This window comes from Sphaerodactylus townsendi, linkage group LG15 (assembly GCF_021028975.2).
Source record: "Sphaerodactylus townsendi isolate TG3544 linkage group LG15, MPM_Stown_v2.3, whole genome shotgun sequence".
Taxonomy (NCBI): domain Eukaryota; kingdom Metazoa; phylum Chordata; class Lepidosauria; order Squamata; family Sphaerodactylidae; genus Sphaerodactylus; species Sphaerodactylus townsendi.
Window position 1 is genome coordinate 13,737,746 of NC_059439.1, and position 18,579 is coordinate 13,756,324.

The 18,579-nt window shown below is 46.6% G+C and overlaps 1 protein-coding gene across 1 annotated transcript; it reads right to left on the reverse strand.

Annotated features, from left to right (window-relative positions):
• Positions 1-13,090, reverse strand: PRR15L (proline rich 15 like). The gene is made up of 2 exons (XM_048517166.1): positions 12,831-13,090; positions 1-584 (listed from the first exon to the last, which is right to left on the reverse strand). Exon 2 carries the CDS (start codon positions 554-556, stop codon positions 233-235), a length of 324 nt encoding a protein of 107 aa, XP_048373123.1. The 5' UTR covers positions 557-584; positions 12,831-13,090; the 3' UTR covers positions 1-232.
• Between the last annotated feature and the right edge of the window lie 5,489 nt (positions 13,091-18,579).

Sequence of the window (18,579 nt, forward strand, 5' to 3'; positions counted from 1 at the left end):
CATTTTTAAATATGCAATTAGCTTTATTCCTTAAATTAAAAAACAACAACAATAATAAAGTTAATTCTCTTCTTTTCCAATGGAAATTGGGACGTGAATCTACGACCGAGGATGGCCTGTCGTTAACTGCATTTGCAGAACTAATGCCATGAATGTGTCAGTTGCTCCTTATGGTCAGCGGAAAGGTCCTCAAATGAGGACGTTTGAGGGGACCTCTTGCCTTCGTACACTTTCATTTCTCATCCTGCTGACTGCCCACAAAGATATTGGGGTTCTCTGACAACGTGGTCCTTACTTTCTTCTTTTCCTTGAAGCGGCCTGAGTTGGAGACCTTGACGTGTTTCCCTTTGGTGTTCTTGTCGACAATCTTCTCTAGCCGGGCATTGAGTTCATGTTCCTCAGTTCCACCTCCGCCCCCAGCTGCGAGGGTACTTTCTTGCTGGTTCTCATTGTTGGCGACAGCATAGATATCGGGGCTTTCGTACAAGACTTTGGGGGTGGATTTTTTCTTCCGAAGGAAGGTCAGTTTCCACCAGCTATGATTGTTTTCTGCCATGGCAGCTGTTTGAAAGAACTCCGGCACCCTTGGCAAAAGGAACAAAAGAACAGAGGTTACCGAGAGTTTGTGGCTTTGCTTGGTTATTATTCCCAATGGAGCAAGTCTAGAATTCTGAGGTAAAAATACCAAATCTTTCCCATTAAATCCCAGTTTTTGGTACTGGTGATGAATACCAGGCAGATTTTTAGCACAAGGTCTCTAGGCAACAGCCGATTTTGTAAGCTTCTTTGCTAATCTGTGGGGCTAATAATAACAACAGATTGGATTTATACTCCACTTTTCTCAAACATAAGGAGTCTCAAAGCAGCTTACAAACTCCTTTCCCTTCCTTGTGAGGTAAGTGGGGCTGAGAGAGTTTTGAAAGAACTAGAACTGTGGCTAACCCAAGTTTCATTTGTAGGAGCAGGGAACCAAATCCACTTCACCAATTTAGAATCCACTGCTTGTGTGGAGGAGTAGGGAATCAAACCCGGTTCTCCAGATTAGAGTTTACCTGCTCTTTACCACACAGGTTCTCCATGATTTAGGGTTGCCAGCTCCAGCTGGGAAATTCTTAGAGATTTGGGGATCGTAACTTAGGAGCGTGCTCAGCAGAGATGTAATGCCAGAGAGTCCACCCACCCAGACAACAATTTCCTCCAGAGGGATTGCTCTGTATAGTATCAGTTGTAATTTTGGGAGGACTCCAGGCCCTACCTGGAGGTTGGCAGCCTTATAAATGATACCCAGTCCTTGGCTGGATTAGAATTTGCCAGGACTTCTCCACCAGGAACTCAGTTTCCAGGTGAGTGGGGCCTGATTAGGATCAGGACAATGGAGCGTGGATACGTAAATGTTCCCCTTGAGCCATTTTGCTGGCCCAAAGAGCACTGTTTGAGAGCCAGTGTAGTGGTCAAGATGTATGACTAGAACCTGAAAAAAACCAGGTTTGAACCCACCACTCATACCATGAAAACTTGCTGAGTGACCTTGGGCCAGTCACATACTCTCACATCCCTGGCTAGTATTTGGATGGGAGATCTTCAAGGAATACCAGAGAAATATAGTGGTTAAGAGCAAATGGATTCTAATCTGGAGAATCAGGTTTGATTCCCCACTCCCCCACCTAAGTGGCAGAGGCTTATCTGGTGAACCAGATGTGTTTCTGCACTCCTACATTCCTGCTGGGCAGAAGCGTATCTAGGCAAACTGGAGCATGGGGACAAAGCCTGAGTTTGGCATCCCCCCATATGGGTGACACCCTCTCCCACCACGACCAAACAATGATTTTTTGCACCAGCTCACAAAACACCTCCCACCACCAGCAAAACATACATGGCTCTCTCCCCACCAATTCTCTTTCCTAATTTTGTCCTCACACCAACCCTATGAGGTAAGTTATTAGCCTGAGAAACAGCTCCAAGCCAGTGCAAGTGGGTATTAAGCATGTAAATCTCTCACAAATCACCCCCAGCAAAACATTTACCAAACAAATGTCAGCATCATCTCTCACAAACTACCCCCCTCCCCCCTCCAGCAAAACATACATGGCTCTCTTCCCACCAACTCTCTTTCCTAATTTTATCCTCACACCAACCCTATGAGGTAGGTTATTAGCCTGAGAAACAGCTCCAAGCCAGTGCAAGTGGGTATTAAGAAGAAGAAGAGTTTGGATTTATATCCCCCCCTTTCTCTCCTGCAGGAGACTCAAAGGGGCTTACAATTTCCTTGCCCTTCCCCTCTCACAACAAACACCCTGTGAGGTAGGTGGGGCTGAGAGAGCTCCGAGAAGCTGTGACTCGCCCAAGGTCACCCAGCTGGCGTGTGTGGGAGTGTACAGGCTAATCTGAATTCCCCAGATAAACCTCCACAGCTCAGACGGCAGAGCTGGGAATCAAACCCGGTTCCTCCAGATTAGATACACGAGCTCTTAACCTCCTACGCCACTGCTGCTCCTTTAAGCATGTAAATCTCTCACAAATCACCCCTAGCAAAACATTTACCAAAAAAATGTCAACATCATCTCTCACAAAACACCTCCAGTGGAATCCACCCACAAACAGCATCATTGTCAATGTTTAAACTGGGGATCTCACATTCTCCTTTTAAGTCCATGCCGAAGGGGGTGGATTTAAAAGGAGAATCTGGGGAAATTTGAAGGGTGCCTGCTGTCAGGGGTGCAATTGTTATGCTAACAGCACCAAAATTTCAGGGTATCTTTAGGAGTCTCTCCTGATGATACCACCCAGGTTTGGTGAAGTTTGGTTCAGGGGGTCCAAAGTTATGGACCCTCAAAGGTGTAGCCCCATCTTCTATTAGCTCCCATTGGAAACAATGGGGGATGGGGCACCCCTTTTGGGAGTCCATAACTTTGTTTTTTTAAAAAAAAATATTGTATTGAGTGAATTTTCCATTTTATGTGTATACACTTCGTCTTACATTTTCAAACAATACATTTTCCCCTTTTGCTCCCTCCCCCCATAATATCTTCTTTTCAGTTTTGTTTTAACCAAACAGCAGTAAGTTCATTCTTTGTTGCCTCTTCTCCCATATTTCTTCATTGACCCCAACTTCTTTCATCCAGTCCACGTATATTGTCCATATCTTCAAAATTTCGCTCTGTTTCTCTTGCCACAGTTCATTTTTTGATATTATATCAAAAATATCTAATGCCACTTGTTCCCAAATATATTCCAGCCATATCTGGATTGTCCATTTTTTCTTTTCTTTCCATCCCAATGCTATTGTTGCATGTGCTGCTCTAATAATTATTTTATACATATGACTATATTTTTTCCACCTTTCCATCATCCATTACACCCATAAACATTAAATCATTGTTTAAAGCAATATTAATCTCCACCAGTTTCTCCATATATAGCAGTACTCTTGTCCAAAATCTTTTCACCTCTTTACATTCAATCCACATATGACTGTAGTATGCCTCCAGGTCCCCACAATGCCAACATTTGGGACTCGGTCCCTTTGCTATATATGCTAATTGTTTTGGTGTTCTATACCATTTTAATATCACTTTTCTTTCTAACTCCGTATATTTTTCTATCTTTATAGGTTTCCATCAGTCCATAACTTTGGATCCCCTGAACCAAACCTCACCTAACTTGGGTGGTATCATCAGGAGGATCTCCTGAAAAATCCCTGAAATTTTGGTGCTGCTAGCCTAAAAACTGTGCCCCCTGCAGGCCAAAAACTGGAAAAAACACTAAAAATACAAAACACACACAAATGAACCTGCAATTTTTGTGCTCCCCACTAGAGGTGCCCGGGGACATAGGGTACCTCATGTTCCCTAGGTAAATACGCCACTGCTGCTGGGTGACCTTGGGCTGGTTACAGTTCTTGTGAACTCCCTCATCCCCACCTGCCTCACAAGGTGTCTGTTGTGGGGAGAGGAAGGGAAAGGAGCTTGGACGGGGGAGAAAGGTGGTGTATAAATCCAAACTCTTCTTCTTCTACCAGGATGATGCAGAGGCAGGCAACAGTTAGCCATCTCCAAACATCTCTTGCCTGTAAAAACCCTACGGGGTCACTCTAAGTTAGATTTGATGGCCAAAAAAAGGAAGCACTATTTAAGCTGCTGGCCAAATGATACGTCCTTCAATGCATGTAGAGCCCCTTATTAAGGCAAGTACAGCCTACTGGGGCTATTTTAAGTCAGGAAAAGGGAGAGGGGAACTGAAGGCCTTGTCTTTGCGCACAACTGGAGTCCCAGTATAAATCAGGCCTCACACATCTGGGAACTGAGTTCCCAGTAGGAAACTCACAAACGCATGTGGGTTACATTACTGTGTGTGTGAAGTGCTGTCAGTTCCATCTTATGGTGACCCCAACAATGAATGACCTCCCCAACTGCCCTATCGCTAACCACTTTGCTCACGACTTGCAAGCTGGAGTCCGTGGCTTTCTTTATTGAATCAATCCATCTCACGTTGGGTCTTCCTTTTTTTCCTGCCGCTTTCAACTTTTGACCCAAGGAAAAGCATAACAGTTGCCAGCCCCCAATGTGGCCGTGCTGTGTTTAATTCAGGGTGTAAATTATAATCCAGATATGGAATTGGTTGTCTCTGAGGCCAGTTTTTCTAGGTTCTTGGAATGGAAAGGGGGGGAAGGAAGGACCTTATTAACTGCAGAATGGACATTCGACTGATGACCAGATTTCCACAATGACAGATTTCCCTTGTTGCCTTTTGCCTGATTCTAGTATCTGCCACAGTTCCGGACAAATTTGTTATGCATTTTCCATCTTCAGACCCTGCCTCCTCTTAGATCGTGGACTCATTTTAAAATGATAATTATATGCTACATTTGCTCAATTGTTAAACTCCCTCCCCCCCCCCAAATAGGGACAAACATTTTCATGCACTTTGAACCCTTGAGCTGCAAGAATGCTAAAAACAAAATCCATCACGCACCTTTCATTATAGCCACAAGAAACCACAACATTGCGCAAGATTGTGAACTCTTTGTCTGGTAATAGGTCTGATATCATTTTGTTTATGGCTTTAGCTTTGGACCGACCTGGCTACCTATAATCGAACATCTGATAAAGAAGCAAATGAATATATAAATGATGGGCGACACCCATATGTGCCTGCAAGCCTGATTTTGCAGAAAAAAACATTAAAGCTAATTTATGAAAATGGGGGTGGGGCCTCCTCCCCAAAGTAAACAGTGACATCTGCACGTGTGCAAATCATTATGGCTAAAAAGGGAACGAAACAGGCAACCTGAGATGCTGTGTAAACAGGTAAAAAAAGGAAAAGGAAAGGAGCGGCAGGAGAGCAGCCGGGAGAGGAGGAGAATAAGAGTTTTGAATTTATGCCCCGCTTTTCTCTCCTGTAAGGAGATTCAAGGTGGTTTAGAAACTCCTTTCTCTTCCTCTCCCCACAACAGGAACCTTGTGAGGCTGGCGGGGCTGAGAGAGTTCGGAGAGAACTGTGAGGAGCCCAAGGTCACCGAGCTGGAATGTAGGAGTGTGGAAACACAACTGGTTCACCAGATAAGCCTCCGCCACTCAGGTGGAGGAGTGGGGAATCAAACCCAGCTGTCCAGATTAGAATTCACCTGCTCATAACCACTACACCAAGTAGAGGAAACATTGGGCGGGTAAGTTAGGGGGAAGATGGCTTGAAGGATGGCTTGAAGGACAACTGGGCAGATAGAAAAAGAGGTAGGAAAGCAGATGTCTCGGGGGCATAGGTAAGGTTGCCAGCTCTGGAGATTTTGGGGGTTGCGCTTGGGGAGAGTGGGTTTGGGGAGAGACCTCAGCAGGTCATAATGCCATACAGTCCACCCTCCAAAGTAGCCACTTACTCCAGGAAAACTGGATCTCTGTAGCCTGGAGATCAGTTGTAATTTCAGGGCATCACCAACTCCCACTTAGTGGCTGGCAACTATAGGGTAGGGCATAGATGTCAAACGTGCGGCCCTCCAGATGTTATGGACTACAGTTTCCATCATCCCCTGCCAGCATGATCCTGGCATGGGATGATGGGAACTGTAGTCCATAACATCTGGAGGGCCATGAGTTTGACACCTATGGGGTAGGGGGTGAACGATGAATTGATGGGATAGGGAAAAATGGAAATCTGCTACCTGGGGAAGAGAAGACAGAGGCACCTTCCGCACATGCAGAACAATGCACTTTCAATTCACTTTCACAACTGTTTGCAAGTGGATTTTGCTATTCCGCACAGTAAAATCTAGCTGCAACATGTATTGAAAGTGGATTGAAAGTGCATTATTCTGCATGTGTGGAAGGGGTCTGAGTCACAGCAAGAAGGGAAGAAATGGGGGGGAGATGGGGATTTCCTTTTCTCTAGGAGTTCCTGCAGGTCCCTCCCTTGTCCCTGCACAGGAGCCCATGAAGCTGCTTTCTACTCTGTCAGACTCTCAGCCTATCAAGGTCAGTCTATCGCATCTGACCAGCAGCTGCTTTTCAGGATCTCAGGTCTGAGCTTCATATATCCCCTCCCACTTGATTCTCTTAGTTGGTGATGCTGGCAATTGAACCTGGAACCTTCTGCACACACGAAGCTCTACTGTTCCATGGAACTGCTGAACCACAGCCCCGCCCCTGCATACATGCTGACTGCAGGGGGCAGGTATATTATTGTGCCTGGCTCACTATGGCAATCCCATTTCAAGACTCTGATTGTCCTTCAACGGCCTGCTTCCTGTCTTGACAGCTGTCGCAGTGGTCATTTGGGCCTGAAATGTCACAGAAGGGCATGCTAGGACGGAAAACCAGTTGGCCAGAAAGAGACCTTTTGCCTGGCCTCATCTTTCCAGAGAAGCCAGCCTTGACTAGATCCTGGCAGGTTTCTCTGAACCTGGCTTTTTCTCTGGATCAAAGTCGCCTTCATCAGGTGTTTGTTGAAGGTGTTGCTTGCCCTGTGACCTCTCTTTAGGTCGGTCCATAAGCAAACGGTGCTGCGATCGCAAACCAGGCAAACTGGCCAGCATTGGGGACAAGGTTTACGGAAGAGAGAGAGAGAGTGTGTGTGTGTGTGTTTGAGTGGATAACCATCCCATACCAAAGCAACAGTTCCTGGAAGAGGCTGATGAGAAAACATTCAGCGCTAAACTAGGGTGGAGTGAGGGGGAACTGCACCCGGGGCGCATATGCGGCCCGCGCCCCTGCGGCAGTGGCACCTACCCCTATCCCCACCCTGTGGGCACTATGCCACTGGCACTAAAGCAAAGCACAAATGGCTCCATTTTAGCATGCTAGCTGGAGGAAACTATGTAAGGTGTTTACAGAGCAGTTTGTCAGGGGGACTGTATCTAAGTGATTGAGATGCATTCCTACCTCATTGCAACTGCTTAACTTCACCAATCAATTGCTGCTAAAAGATATATGTAACCAGCCTGCTATATGTTATCACTGCCATCTAGGGCATTCTTTCCTTGATCTTTACTTTATGGCTTCACACGCTTTGAAGATAACTAGGCTTTCCTGTATCCGTTATCTCGTGGGGGCAAGAAGCCAGGTGGATCTCTCTTACTATCTGCTGGCGACCTTGGGGTGCTTCAGCTCTGGGAACTGTTTTTCACAATTTCTTGGGAATTCGGGAGGGACTTTCAGGAGATAAAGGGGATGGCAAAAGCCAGGTTTGTCAGAACTAGCTTTGCCAAGCTTTGGTGCTCTGACGCTTCTCAATAAACACTACTAATCAACTATACAGAGTCCATTTATTGGCTTAAGGTTCGAGACCTAACACAGTTACCTCTTGGCCTTAATTGGTTTATGTGTGGTAGCGTTTTATTACAGAATAGTTCAATGTATGGCTTTGGCTCAGGATTGGGAAAAAAGAAATAAATGATATGATTGACATCACAGCAGTGGACAAAATTATGACAAATCACTCCTGAGAACTGCTTCCGGCACCAGCTACATCTAACAAAGGACTACAATATCATTGTATTACACATGGGAGGGGAGGTTGGTCCTCCAAATGCACGCTGGCTCTTTTTGTTTTTGAGCATGCAGGGCGAAGGGGCTTTAGTCCCACACAGTTTTTATATCTGCAAATTGCCCTGTGGAGCTGCTATCGCCTCCACTGTAAAGATCCCAATGTTTACAAAGCCATATGTAATTTCAGGCCATGTAAGTTTCAGGCCCACATGCAACAACACCTCCACGGGTCACTTTCCAGGTAAGGGATAAATCTGTTCACTAGACATAATGGCAAACGGTGGGTGGCCAAGGAAGCACAAATGTTAATTTCTTATTTTCTAAAAAGGTTTGCCCGGGCTTTGAAGTGTGCTCAAAGCCGCTTCCACCAGCTAAAACAACAATATCGTATATAAAGATGGCAGGAGTCCTGCTCACAGAATGTCCACCCCATTTTGCTGCCCCCAAAGCTGCAAAACCCAGCAGGACTTAAAAAATACTCTCAAGAGGACATCCCCGACAAATCAGTGGGGAAAGTCCCATGGAAACAGACTGGCTTGGCTCATTTTGCTGAGACTGTGTAAGTTGCCTTCTACACCTTCTCTGAGGAAACCATTCCACAGGGTAGAGGCCGCCAATTATAAAGCCCGGTGTGGTTAAAATGTACTACATTATTTTGTTAACAGGACGTTTTTATTTTTACAACTCTTTTATAGCATGCTTCTGGTCTAAGGTTTGCTTATGGATGGATTTGTGCTGTTTTTATATCCCTGGGCTTGTTTTAATGGCTTTGGGTTTTTTATAGTGATAATTTATTATTTCAATTGGGCCCTGTCTTGCGCAGGACTCTGGAGAGGCAGCATAAAAATCTCCTAAATTAGCAAGTGTCCCAGAAAATGCCATCTCGAAGCAGAAGTGAGGCACAATTTTCCAGTTCCAGTAGAAACTTCCAGTGCACACCTCCACATTTTCTTGTACGTATGGACTCGTGAGTCATGTGGGGAAAAGCTGGTTTGTTTCTGAAGTGACCTAAATAATTCATATCTTGATAACGGGTTTGCAATCCAGGCTGAGCCCAAGTAAAATGTACCTATTTTATTCCCAAATGTTGGCCCCATTTCAAAGCAACGGCTAGGGCTGCCGGCCTTCGGGGGGGTGGGGGGGGGGAGGGGCTGGCGATCTCCCAAAATTCCAATTGCCCTCCAGACAATAGGTCAGTTTTCCTTTAAAAAAATGGCTGCTTTGGAGGGTGAACACCACAGTGTTCTAACCCACTGAGGTTGCTCCCGACCCACCCCCAAACTCCATCTCCTCAAGTTCTGCCTCCAGGAATTTCTCAATCCAGAGTAACGGCAGATTTGCCATGTCCACAAAACTAGACTGTTTTGATGCAAGGTCTTCTCCTCCTGTGTAAGAGCTCTTTCTCTGGGCTCTTACAGAGTGAAGAAAACACCCTGTTGAAGCACCAACCCAGGAAGTGCCCACAAACAAATGCCCTAAAACTGTGGCTCTCAAACTGTGGTTCAAGACCCAAATGTGGGTCATTAGGCCAATGGGTCATGAGGCCAGGAGGGAGGAGGTGGTGCAGGGTAAGTTAAGGGAGGAAGTTCTCATAGGGTTGCCAACTCTGGCTTCAGAAATCCCAGACTAGCTGTGCCTGGAAAGGGCAGAATTTGCAAGAAGGTTTCACTCTAGGACTTCAGTGTCTCCTAGACCATGGTATACCATAGCTTTGGAGGATGGACTGTATGCTGTACCATAGAGTTCACCCTTTGAAGCTGGTATTTCTTCCTAGGGAACTGATCTCTGTAGTCAGGAAGTCTGTTGTAATTCTGGGAGATCTCCAGGTCACCCCTGGAGGTTGGTGACCCACTCTGGAAGGCTCAATTGCAAATGTGCCTCTGCATAAGGTGCAAAATGGATATGAAATGCAACCTGTTGCTCAGTCATGTTATATTAACAAAAATCACTACAAACAAAATGTACATTTGTTCACTGTTAACAGATATAAGATTGTCAAAGGTTTTCATGGCTGGAATCCAGAGGCGTAGCAAGGGGGGAAAGTGCCCGGTGCACTGGTGAGTCCTCCGCCCTCGCCCCGCCCCACCCCAGAATGCCCCTGGAAAGCCCTCACCACATCCCCACAGGGGCACGTGCCCGGTGCATCACACACCCCTGTCCCCTTGGAGCTACGCCTCTGCTGGAATCACTAGGGTGTTGTGGGTTTTCCAGGTTGTATGGCCATGTTCTAGTAGCATTTTCTCCTGTTTCACCTGCATCTGTGGCCGGCATCTTCAGAGTATGCCAGCCACAGATGCAGGAGAAACGTCAGGAGAAAATGCTGCTGAAACATGGCCATACAACCTGGAAAACCCACAACCCCAGAAAACCCACAACCCTCCTGGCTTAGATACCTATATGTGAGTTCTGAATGCACCAAATAGCCTCCGCTGTGCAGCATGCTTCATCTTCCGCAACGTATGTGCAACGACTCATTGAAAACCATTGATCTTGTGGAAATGTATGAGCTAGTGGAAGAGGAAGTGTGCTCTGCAGCCGAACTATCCAGCAAGCACAGAACCCATTCATAACGCTTTAAGGGTTTGTATCCCTGACTACCAACTTAGACCTGCCAACCTCCAGGTGGTGACTGGAGATCTGGAATTACAACTGATCTCCTACAAAGATGGGTTCCCTGAAGAAAATGGTTGCTCTGGAAAACAGACTGTATGGGGTTATACCCTGCCGAGGCCCCTCCCCTCTCCAAACTAGGCTCCACCCCCAAAACCTCTAGGAGTTTTTCAACCAAGAGGTGGCAACCCCACACCAACTGGATTTAGTGGCAAGTCATTTTGCAAAAAAAAGGGCCCTGCAGGTCCTCTCACCTGGAAGTGGTAAACAGACAAAAAGGAGGATCTTCCTCTTGCTCACAGACCTCCTTTGGGTGACATCGATCCCAAATCTCAACCAGACCGAAAGTGGTTTGAAATGGGTTTCACGTTCCTTGTTTCCCCAACAAACTACACCAATCCCCCTTGTATGCATAAGCCGAAAGCATTTGGTCATAGGTCTGAGGCTCCGGTTTTTCACAGAAACGCAGACTCTAGGACTCATTGGTTGGAAGGCACAATAGCTGAACGGAGGGAAGCCAGCACGGTATAATCCGATCTTGTCAGATCTGGGAAGCTACGCAGAGTCAGTACTTGGAAGGGAGACCTGCAAAGAAGACTATGCAGGGGAAGGCAATGGCAAAACACAATGCTTCTCACTCGCCTTGAAAGCCCTTGACTGAGGCAGCCGTAAATCGGCTGAGATTTGACAGCACTTTACGCACACACGATGCCACAACAGGTTGGGAAGGACTTTCAGTTTCCTGCCTTGATGTTCTCTCTCATCCACCCTTCCCTGGACCACAGAATGGGGCAGGACAAAACCCAAAGAAGGCCCTGCCTGGAGGCCCTGCTCCAGCCAGGAGAAACAGTGGCGTAGGAGGTTAAGAGATCGTGTATCTAATCTGGAGGAACCGGGTTTGATTCCCAGCTCTGCCGAGCTGTGGAGGCTTATCTGGGGAATTCAGATTAGCCTGTACACTCCCACACAAGCCAGCTGGGTGACCTTGGGCTAGTCACAGTTCTTCTGAGCTCTCTCAGCCCCACCCACCTCACAGGGTGTTTGTTGTGCGGGGGGAAGGGCAAGGAGATTGTAAGCCCCTTTGAGTCTCCTGCAGGAGAGAAAGGGGGGATATAAATCCAAACTCTTCTTCTTCTTCTTCTTTGTATTACGGGCTGGAAGAAGTGCTCAGCCTTACAAGCATGGGTGAAATAAACACAGAATAACACAACGCTGTGAATAAAAGCACAACACGAGGACTGAACAGCTCATCGTCATTTTCCACAGAGGCCTGGGGTTGGGAGCAGCGTGACATTGCCCGTAAGTCACAAGTCTGTACTTTGGTCAGGAAATGGAATCTCCTTGCTGCAAAAGCGCTACCTTGAGAGAATATCTTAGATGTTGTGTCAGCTGCATTTTTAAGGTGCAAAACAAAACAAAAAAATAAAGAAAAGTCAGCGGAGAATGGCTCAAAGAGTTCGGAAAGGCGGTGGCTGAGTAGTAGAGGACCGGCTTAGCGGACATTGTCTCCAGTTCAATCTCTGGCATGTCCAAACTGCATACAGAAGGCCCCTCGGCAACTCCGGCATCTCTGAGTTCAAAAGATCTGGAAGCGGGTGATGTGTAAGACCTCAGCCCGAAATCCTGGAGAGTTGCTGCCTGTCAGAGTCTACACGATACAGAGGTGGCGAACCTTTGGCACTCCAGATGTTATGGACTACAATTCCCATCAGCCCCTGCCAGCATGGCCAATTGGCCATGCTGACAGGGGCTGATGGGAATTGTAGTCCATAACATCTGGAGTGCCAAAGGTTTGCCACCACGACGATAGACCTTGATAAGCCAGTAGAAAGCCACTGCATATGCAAACTTATGTATCACATTCAAACTGGCAGTCCAAAAGGAGGAGGGACTTTCAGGACTCAAAACCAGATTTACCCACGTAGGATGCTTGACAAGCGTTCGCGAGCGGCCACCCATTTTTCTCCATTTGCCTTCCCATCTTATTTCAAAGGCAAGCTGTATCTCATTTGATCCCCACGGCAACGCCGAGAGGTCAAGGAAGCGGCGAGACCGTGTGGTGTCGAGGTGTACCTGGTTCGGTTGGGGAGCTGACAAGGACTCATGGCTGGTAGATCCAGAGTCAAAATTCGGTCCCCTGCCTCCCATCTGCCACGGTGATCAATTAAACATTGGTGGAAGCAGCAAGGCAGAACGCCCCAGCGGCTGGTTCAGCTTTCCCTCCCCTCCCTCCCGGCAACATACCTGTCCTCTTGGTCTTCGACACTCCTTCCCGACACTTGGGTGGCCCCGTTCAGTCGTTGTCAGCGAACAGCGACATAAAGAAGAGATGGGGTGGACGACGAGAGAGACCTCTGTGGCCAACCTGGCAGGTTTGGCTCCTGCAGCCCAGAGCAAAGGGGTTCTCACATCTCAGGTGTCTGGGACGCAGGTGTGCCCAGGTGCCACATATCTGGCTGTGCTGCACCTCTCTCTCTGTATGTCAAGGTTAACCTGAAGCCGCTCCCACCTAAAGTAAACAGAAGCCAACAGAGGCTGTGCCAGAGAGAGTTTTGAATATTCATGAAGGGAGGAATCCCAACCGAGGTGTGTTTTTTGCTGCCCCCAAGCTGATGTCACCTGAAAGAAAGAGAAGCTCCCCCTCCCCCACATAGACATCAGGAGCCTTTAGTCCCCCAAGGGGCCAAATTCCAGAACAGCAAAAGTCCTCTGGAAGGTACAGTGCAATTCTAAGCAGAGTTAGACACTCCGAAACTCATTGATTTAGAAGAGTGTACCTTGGTTTAGGACAGTGCTGTAAAGGGCCAAATTTTATGTTGCTTTAAAAAATAGCTTTCACTCAGTGGCTGTGATGGGCCATTCTTTAAAGGGTTGCAGGGGCTGATTTGGCTCAGGAATGCGGTGCAGGGAGACGGGGGCTCTTGCCTCCCCTGGCTGAGCTGGAACATTCCTGGGGAAAGAGTTATTTGCCTGTTTTGGAGCTGCTGCAAATGCACGGAACATCGCACGTACAGCTTCAAAACAGGACAAATCTTTGGCCACCTAAAGCCATTTGGGGTTGGGGAAACAATGGAGGAGGGGAGGCCGAAGTCCCTTTTGCCCGTGTAATGGTCCCAATCCAAATCAGGCTCCTGTGGAAAAATTAGCCTCCCACCAGAGGTGGGATCCAACCAGTTCTCACCACTTCTCTAGAAGTGGTTACTATTTTTTTCTGTGTGCCGAGAAGGGGTTACTAAAGCAACCTCCCTGCCCAATAGGGACTGGAGGTGCGTGTGTGCGGCGGCGCCACTGTTTGAATCCCACCACCATTGGAACCTGTTATTAAAATTTTTGGATCCCACCACTGATCCCAACCCTGTTGTCTGGTTGCACGAAAAGCAAGGTGCTCCCAAGCACACCTTCATGCTTAGCATTTTTGTCTATGGCAGGGTCAGGATTTGAATCTGGACTTTCTACGTCAACTCAAAATGCTCTAACCACAACACCATGCTGACCTCAGATTTTGAAGGCTGGTTCACACAATGTATTCTACAGCTCAGTGCCCAACCAGCTGGGTGTGCTAAGCTGCAACGTTTTAAAGTTAGTTTAAAAATGATTGAAAGTTATCCTTGTGAAAAAAATAGGGAATTGTCACTGAATTGTTTATCCTACATATTTTACCGTTTTAATGGCATTGTTTTTTAATCTTGTAATCTGGTTTTATTACACCATGTGCTGTATACTCCTTTTTTGCTTATTGTATGTTGTTTTGGTTTGTTTATTGCACACTGTTTTCCTTGCCTTAAGCTCCAATTTTGTAATCCTGTTATATTGCATTACAAGTTATATGCCTTATAATCAGTGTTGGGATTCAGCCGGTTCGCACCACTTCGGCAGAACTGGTTGTTAAAATGGTGCTTGTAAACAACCAGTTGTTAAATTATTTGAATCCCACCACTGCTTATCCTGTATTATAGTGTAATCTACCTGAGTTTCAGCAAGTAAGGCAAACTCGAGCCCTTCGGGGAAGAGGCGGCCTACAAGTCTAAAATATAAATAAATAAATAAATAAAAATAAATAAAACTGTCAATCAAGTAAATCAGTAAATAAAGCGATGATGGGTGTTTTGAAAAGTTTGTCAGTAGTGTTTGACCTCTGACATCACTGTCATCCATTAAAAGAGCTGCATGATGTGTTCAAAATCCAAAAGATGGATTTTATCTGTGAACACATTCTCAGGAATAGTGACTTCAGAGTTGCCAGCCAGTCGCTGGCAAACAGGTGGGTCATGTCGGGTGAAGAGGCAGAAATGGCATTTCACAGTGACATTTCTGGCCCCAAAACCAGAAGAGATGTCATTGCATCATGGTAGAACACTAGTAATCCCTTGGATATCTATGCTTGTTACCATAGAGATCTGGGGATTCCTAAAGTATCACATCACTTCCATTTTTTCTCAGCCAGAAATGATCCTGCAGTGTTGTACAATGCCACTTCTGTTTCCTTGTTTCCTTCTGCCATTTGTTTGAGCAGCTGTAAGCAGGCAGGGAGGACCAGTTGGAGCCCTCTCACTGGAAGCTAGTAAGTGGCATCCTTATGTGACCTGAAGACCAAAGATAGAGTAACTTAGGATGCAGGACTTTCATGTCACAGTAGTTTCTTGTACCTTTCCGCTGTGCAATCCCAAAACTGCTTTCCTGGCCATGAGCCTCATCTGGTAGACTTTTTCTAAGGAGACCTGTGTAGGATTGTATTATTAATGCCAGGTTTGTGTACATCCTTACCTAGAACAGATCAGTCTTATGAAAAAGACTTTGTGGCATGTGAAGGCACGGCTTACCCCAGAAAGATAATATCACCATTCTAGCAAAGGGCATTTCTGCACTTTCAATTCACTTTCACAATTGTTTGCAGGTGGATTTTGCTATTTCGCACAGTAAAATCCAGCTACAAAGGATTGAAAGTACATTATTCTGTGCGTGCGAAAGTGCCCATACTGTTCCACTCCCACCCACACCCATCACACCTCTTGGCATTCCATCTTTTCAAAGGCGGGACGCAAAGGAGGCAAAGGCCATCTGGATAAGAGATGCCCATGCACCCAGTTCATATCAGTAGCCTAACATTGGGTAGGGCAAGATAGAGGTTTCCATAGACTGGCAAACTTGCCTGCTTCCACCAGCACAACACCGTGTTTGCATAACTTTCATCACCCTTTTTTATTATTTAAAGAGCACTTATTGCATTCATGACCCTTTGCAAAGTTTTATCAGCAAAACAGACCAGGTTACCAACTCTAATTCCTGGTGATATGGGAAAGGTGCCTCGGGAGGGCGGAGTTTGCGAGGAAGAGGGCGCTCGATAGAGATGTGGTGTCACTCTAGGACTTGTGTGGTTCATCATATTATCCACTCTCTGAAGCTGCCATTTTCTGCAAGGGAGCTGATCTCCGTTTTCAAGGGATCTGAAGAACTCCAGACTCTACCTGGAGGCAGGTAACTCTATCCAGGAAGAAGAAAAAGAGTTTGGATTTATATTCCTCCCTTCTCTCCTGTAAGAAGACTCAAGGTGGCTTACAAGTGCCTTTCCCTTTCTCTCTCCACAACAAACACCTTGTGAGGTGGGGGGGGGGGGTGAGAGAGTTCCAAAGAAATGTGACTAGCCCAAGGTCACCCAGCAGGAATGTAGGAGTGTGGAAACACATCTGGTTCACCAGATAAGCCTCTCCAATCAGGTGGAGAAGTGGGGAATCAAACCCACTTCTCCAGATTAGAATCCACCTGCTCTTAACCACTACACCACGCTAGCTCTCAAGCCTCCAATGTGCTCATGGGAAGCAAGGGGAGGCAGCCATCCCCTCCACCAATATCCCCGGCCCAGGGAAAGCAACAAAGGATCTATCTCCTGGTTCCTGCGCTTAGCTTGTTCACCTGTTCAAACTTACATGAGGTTTCCAACAGTGGATGGGATGACCCGTCTCTATGACTAACAAACTACATTGTCACAATCATGCTTATTTGCATCATATATGCCATCTACAGACTTCATATTTTTTGGATGCAGAATTGGATTTCTATTAAGCATGAAAATTGTATTTCTTCATGGTAGCAAACAGGACACACATCCCTGGAGTAGAGGCTTAGCCTACTGACTTGTGTTTTTTGCAAGGATTTCGGCAAACTCGCATAAAATGGTGCGTCAAAAGCATTCCTTGCATCCCTGAGGAATCACAACCATAAGGATCTACAGAGGGGAAGGCAAAGGATGGCAGACTGGATTCTGGGAGACCAGAGAATTGCCTCTCTTAGATGGATAGAAGCACACTTGGACCACCAACTTTGGGTACCCAAATTCCTGGAGATTTGTGAGTGGAGCCTGGAGAGGGTGGAGTTTGGGGAGGGGAAGGACCTCAGTGGGGTATAATAACCACAGAATAACCACTCTCTGAAGCTGGCATGTCCTCCAGGGGAAATCATCTTCTTAGTAAATGTGGGAAAGCTCCAGGCCTGACCTGGAGTCTGGCAACCCAACTGGGCTGGGTGAGAATGCTGCTTTAATCTCCTTTGAGTCCTCACTGGGGAGCAAAGCAGGATATCAGTAAGCAAATACAGGTAGGGTTGAAGCAGAGGCATATCTAGGGAAAATGTAGTCCAGTGCAAAATCTGAATTTTCTGCCCCTGCCGCCCCCCGCCCCTGGTATGGGCGGCTGCCCTCCCCTACTACGACCGAACAATGTGTTTTGCACCAGGTTTTGAAGTCAGTGTATGGACCTGGGGGGAAGGAGGAGGCGTGATGGGCCATTTTGCACCCCCATGTGACTAAATGGCTGCAGTCTGGGGACATTTCACCATGTATGTTCCCCTGGTTGAAGCATCTCATATTTGGGGAGCAAAGCAATAGTGTCAGATAGCTTTTTGAACTCCCTGCTTCCAAAGACCAAGGGTTGGTCCTGACTGAAAGTCCTGGGTGAAAAGAGGTTCCCATCAGAAAAAACTTCCTGACAGTCAGGGCTGTCCAACAGTGGAATGCACTGCCTTGGAGTGTGGTAGAGTCTCCTTCTTTGGAAGTTTTTAAACAGAGGCTGGATGGCCATTTGTCAGGAGTGCTTTGATTGTATGTTCCTACATTGCAGGGGGTTGGACTTGATGACCCTTAGGGTCTCTTCCAACTCTATGATTCTATGAGTCAGTTGGCAAGAATTTCTCTTGGTGTCCACTCTGCCACGAAAGAGTTAAGGCTTCCAGCTGCCTGGCAGGACTATTGTCCTTTCAAACTAATTCTTTCCTTCTAAAGAATTAATCAAAACAGATTCTGGCCCGGCCACTTGTCAGACCGGTTCCTGCCTCTCTGTCTCTCCCTGCCTGCCTTTCGACCTACCTATCCGATACCTGGTCTGTTTCGGTGGGAGCCTGTTTCTTCCCCCTCCCTGTACAGATCTCTGTATGAAGAGGTGACCATTCAATTCGGTTTCTAGCAAAAGTCATACAGTACTCGCCCTGGCAGATCACCCCAAAGGATTTCCAGAAGCTAGGGTGCCAACTTTTAGACAGTGACTGCAGATCTGCTATTACAGTTGAACTTCAGGGGACAGAGCTTGGTTGCTCTGGAGAAAATGGCTGCACCGGAAGGTGGATTCTGTGGCATTAATAAGCCCATCTCCTCCTCAAACCCCACCCTCCCCAGCTTCCATGCCCAAAATCTCGAGGTTCCAGAAGCATTAAAATCCCCCCCAGCAGATGTTTTTGTGGCCCAGAGCCCACTTCCTCAGATGCTAGCAACAAATCTTCACTTTGCATTCGATCTGGAACAAACCAAACCAAACAAACAAGCAAACAGTTGAGGGATCACAGAAAGCAGGAAGTTGCAGAATAAATGGAACTGTAGTAAATTCAAATCTAATCGAAGATCATTCACCAATTTTGCTCAACTAGTTCACTGTGCTGACGAGCAAAGACCGCTGCTTGTTAAGACAGTTGCAAGTTTTTATAAGAAATCATACACCTTAAAGGATAG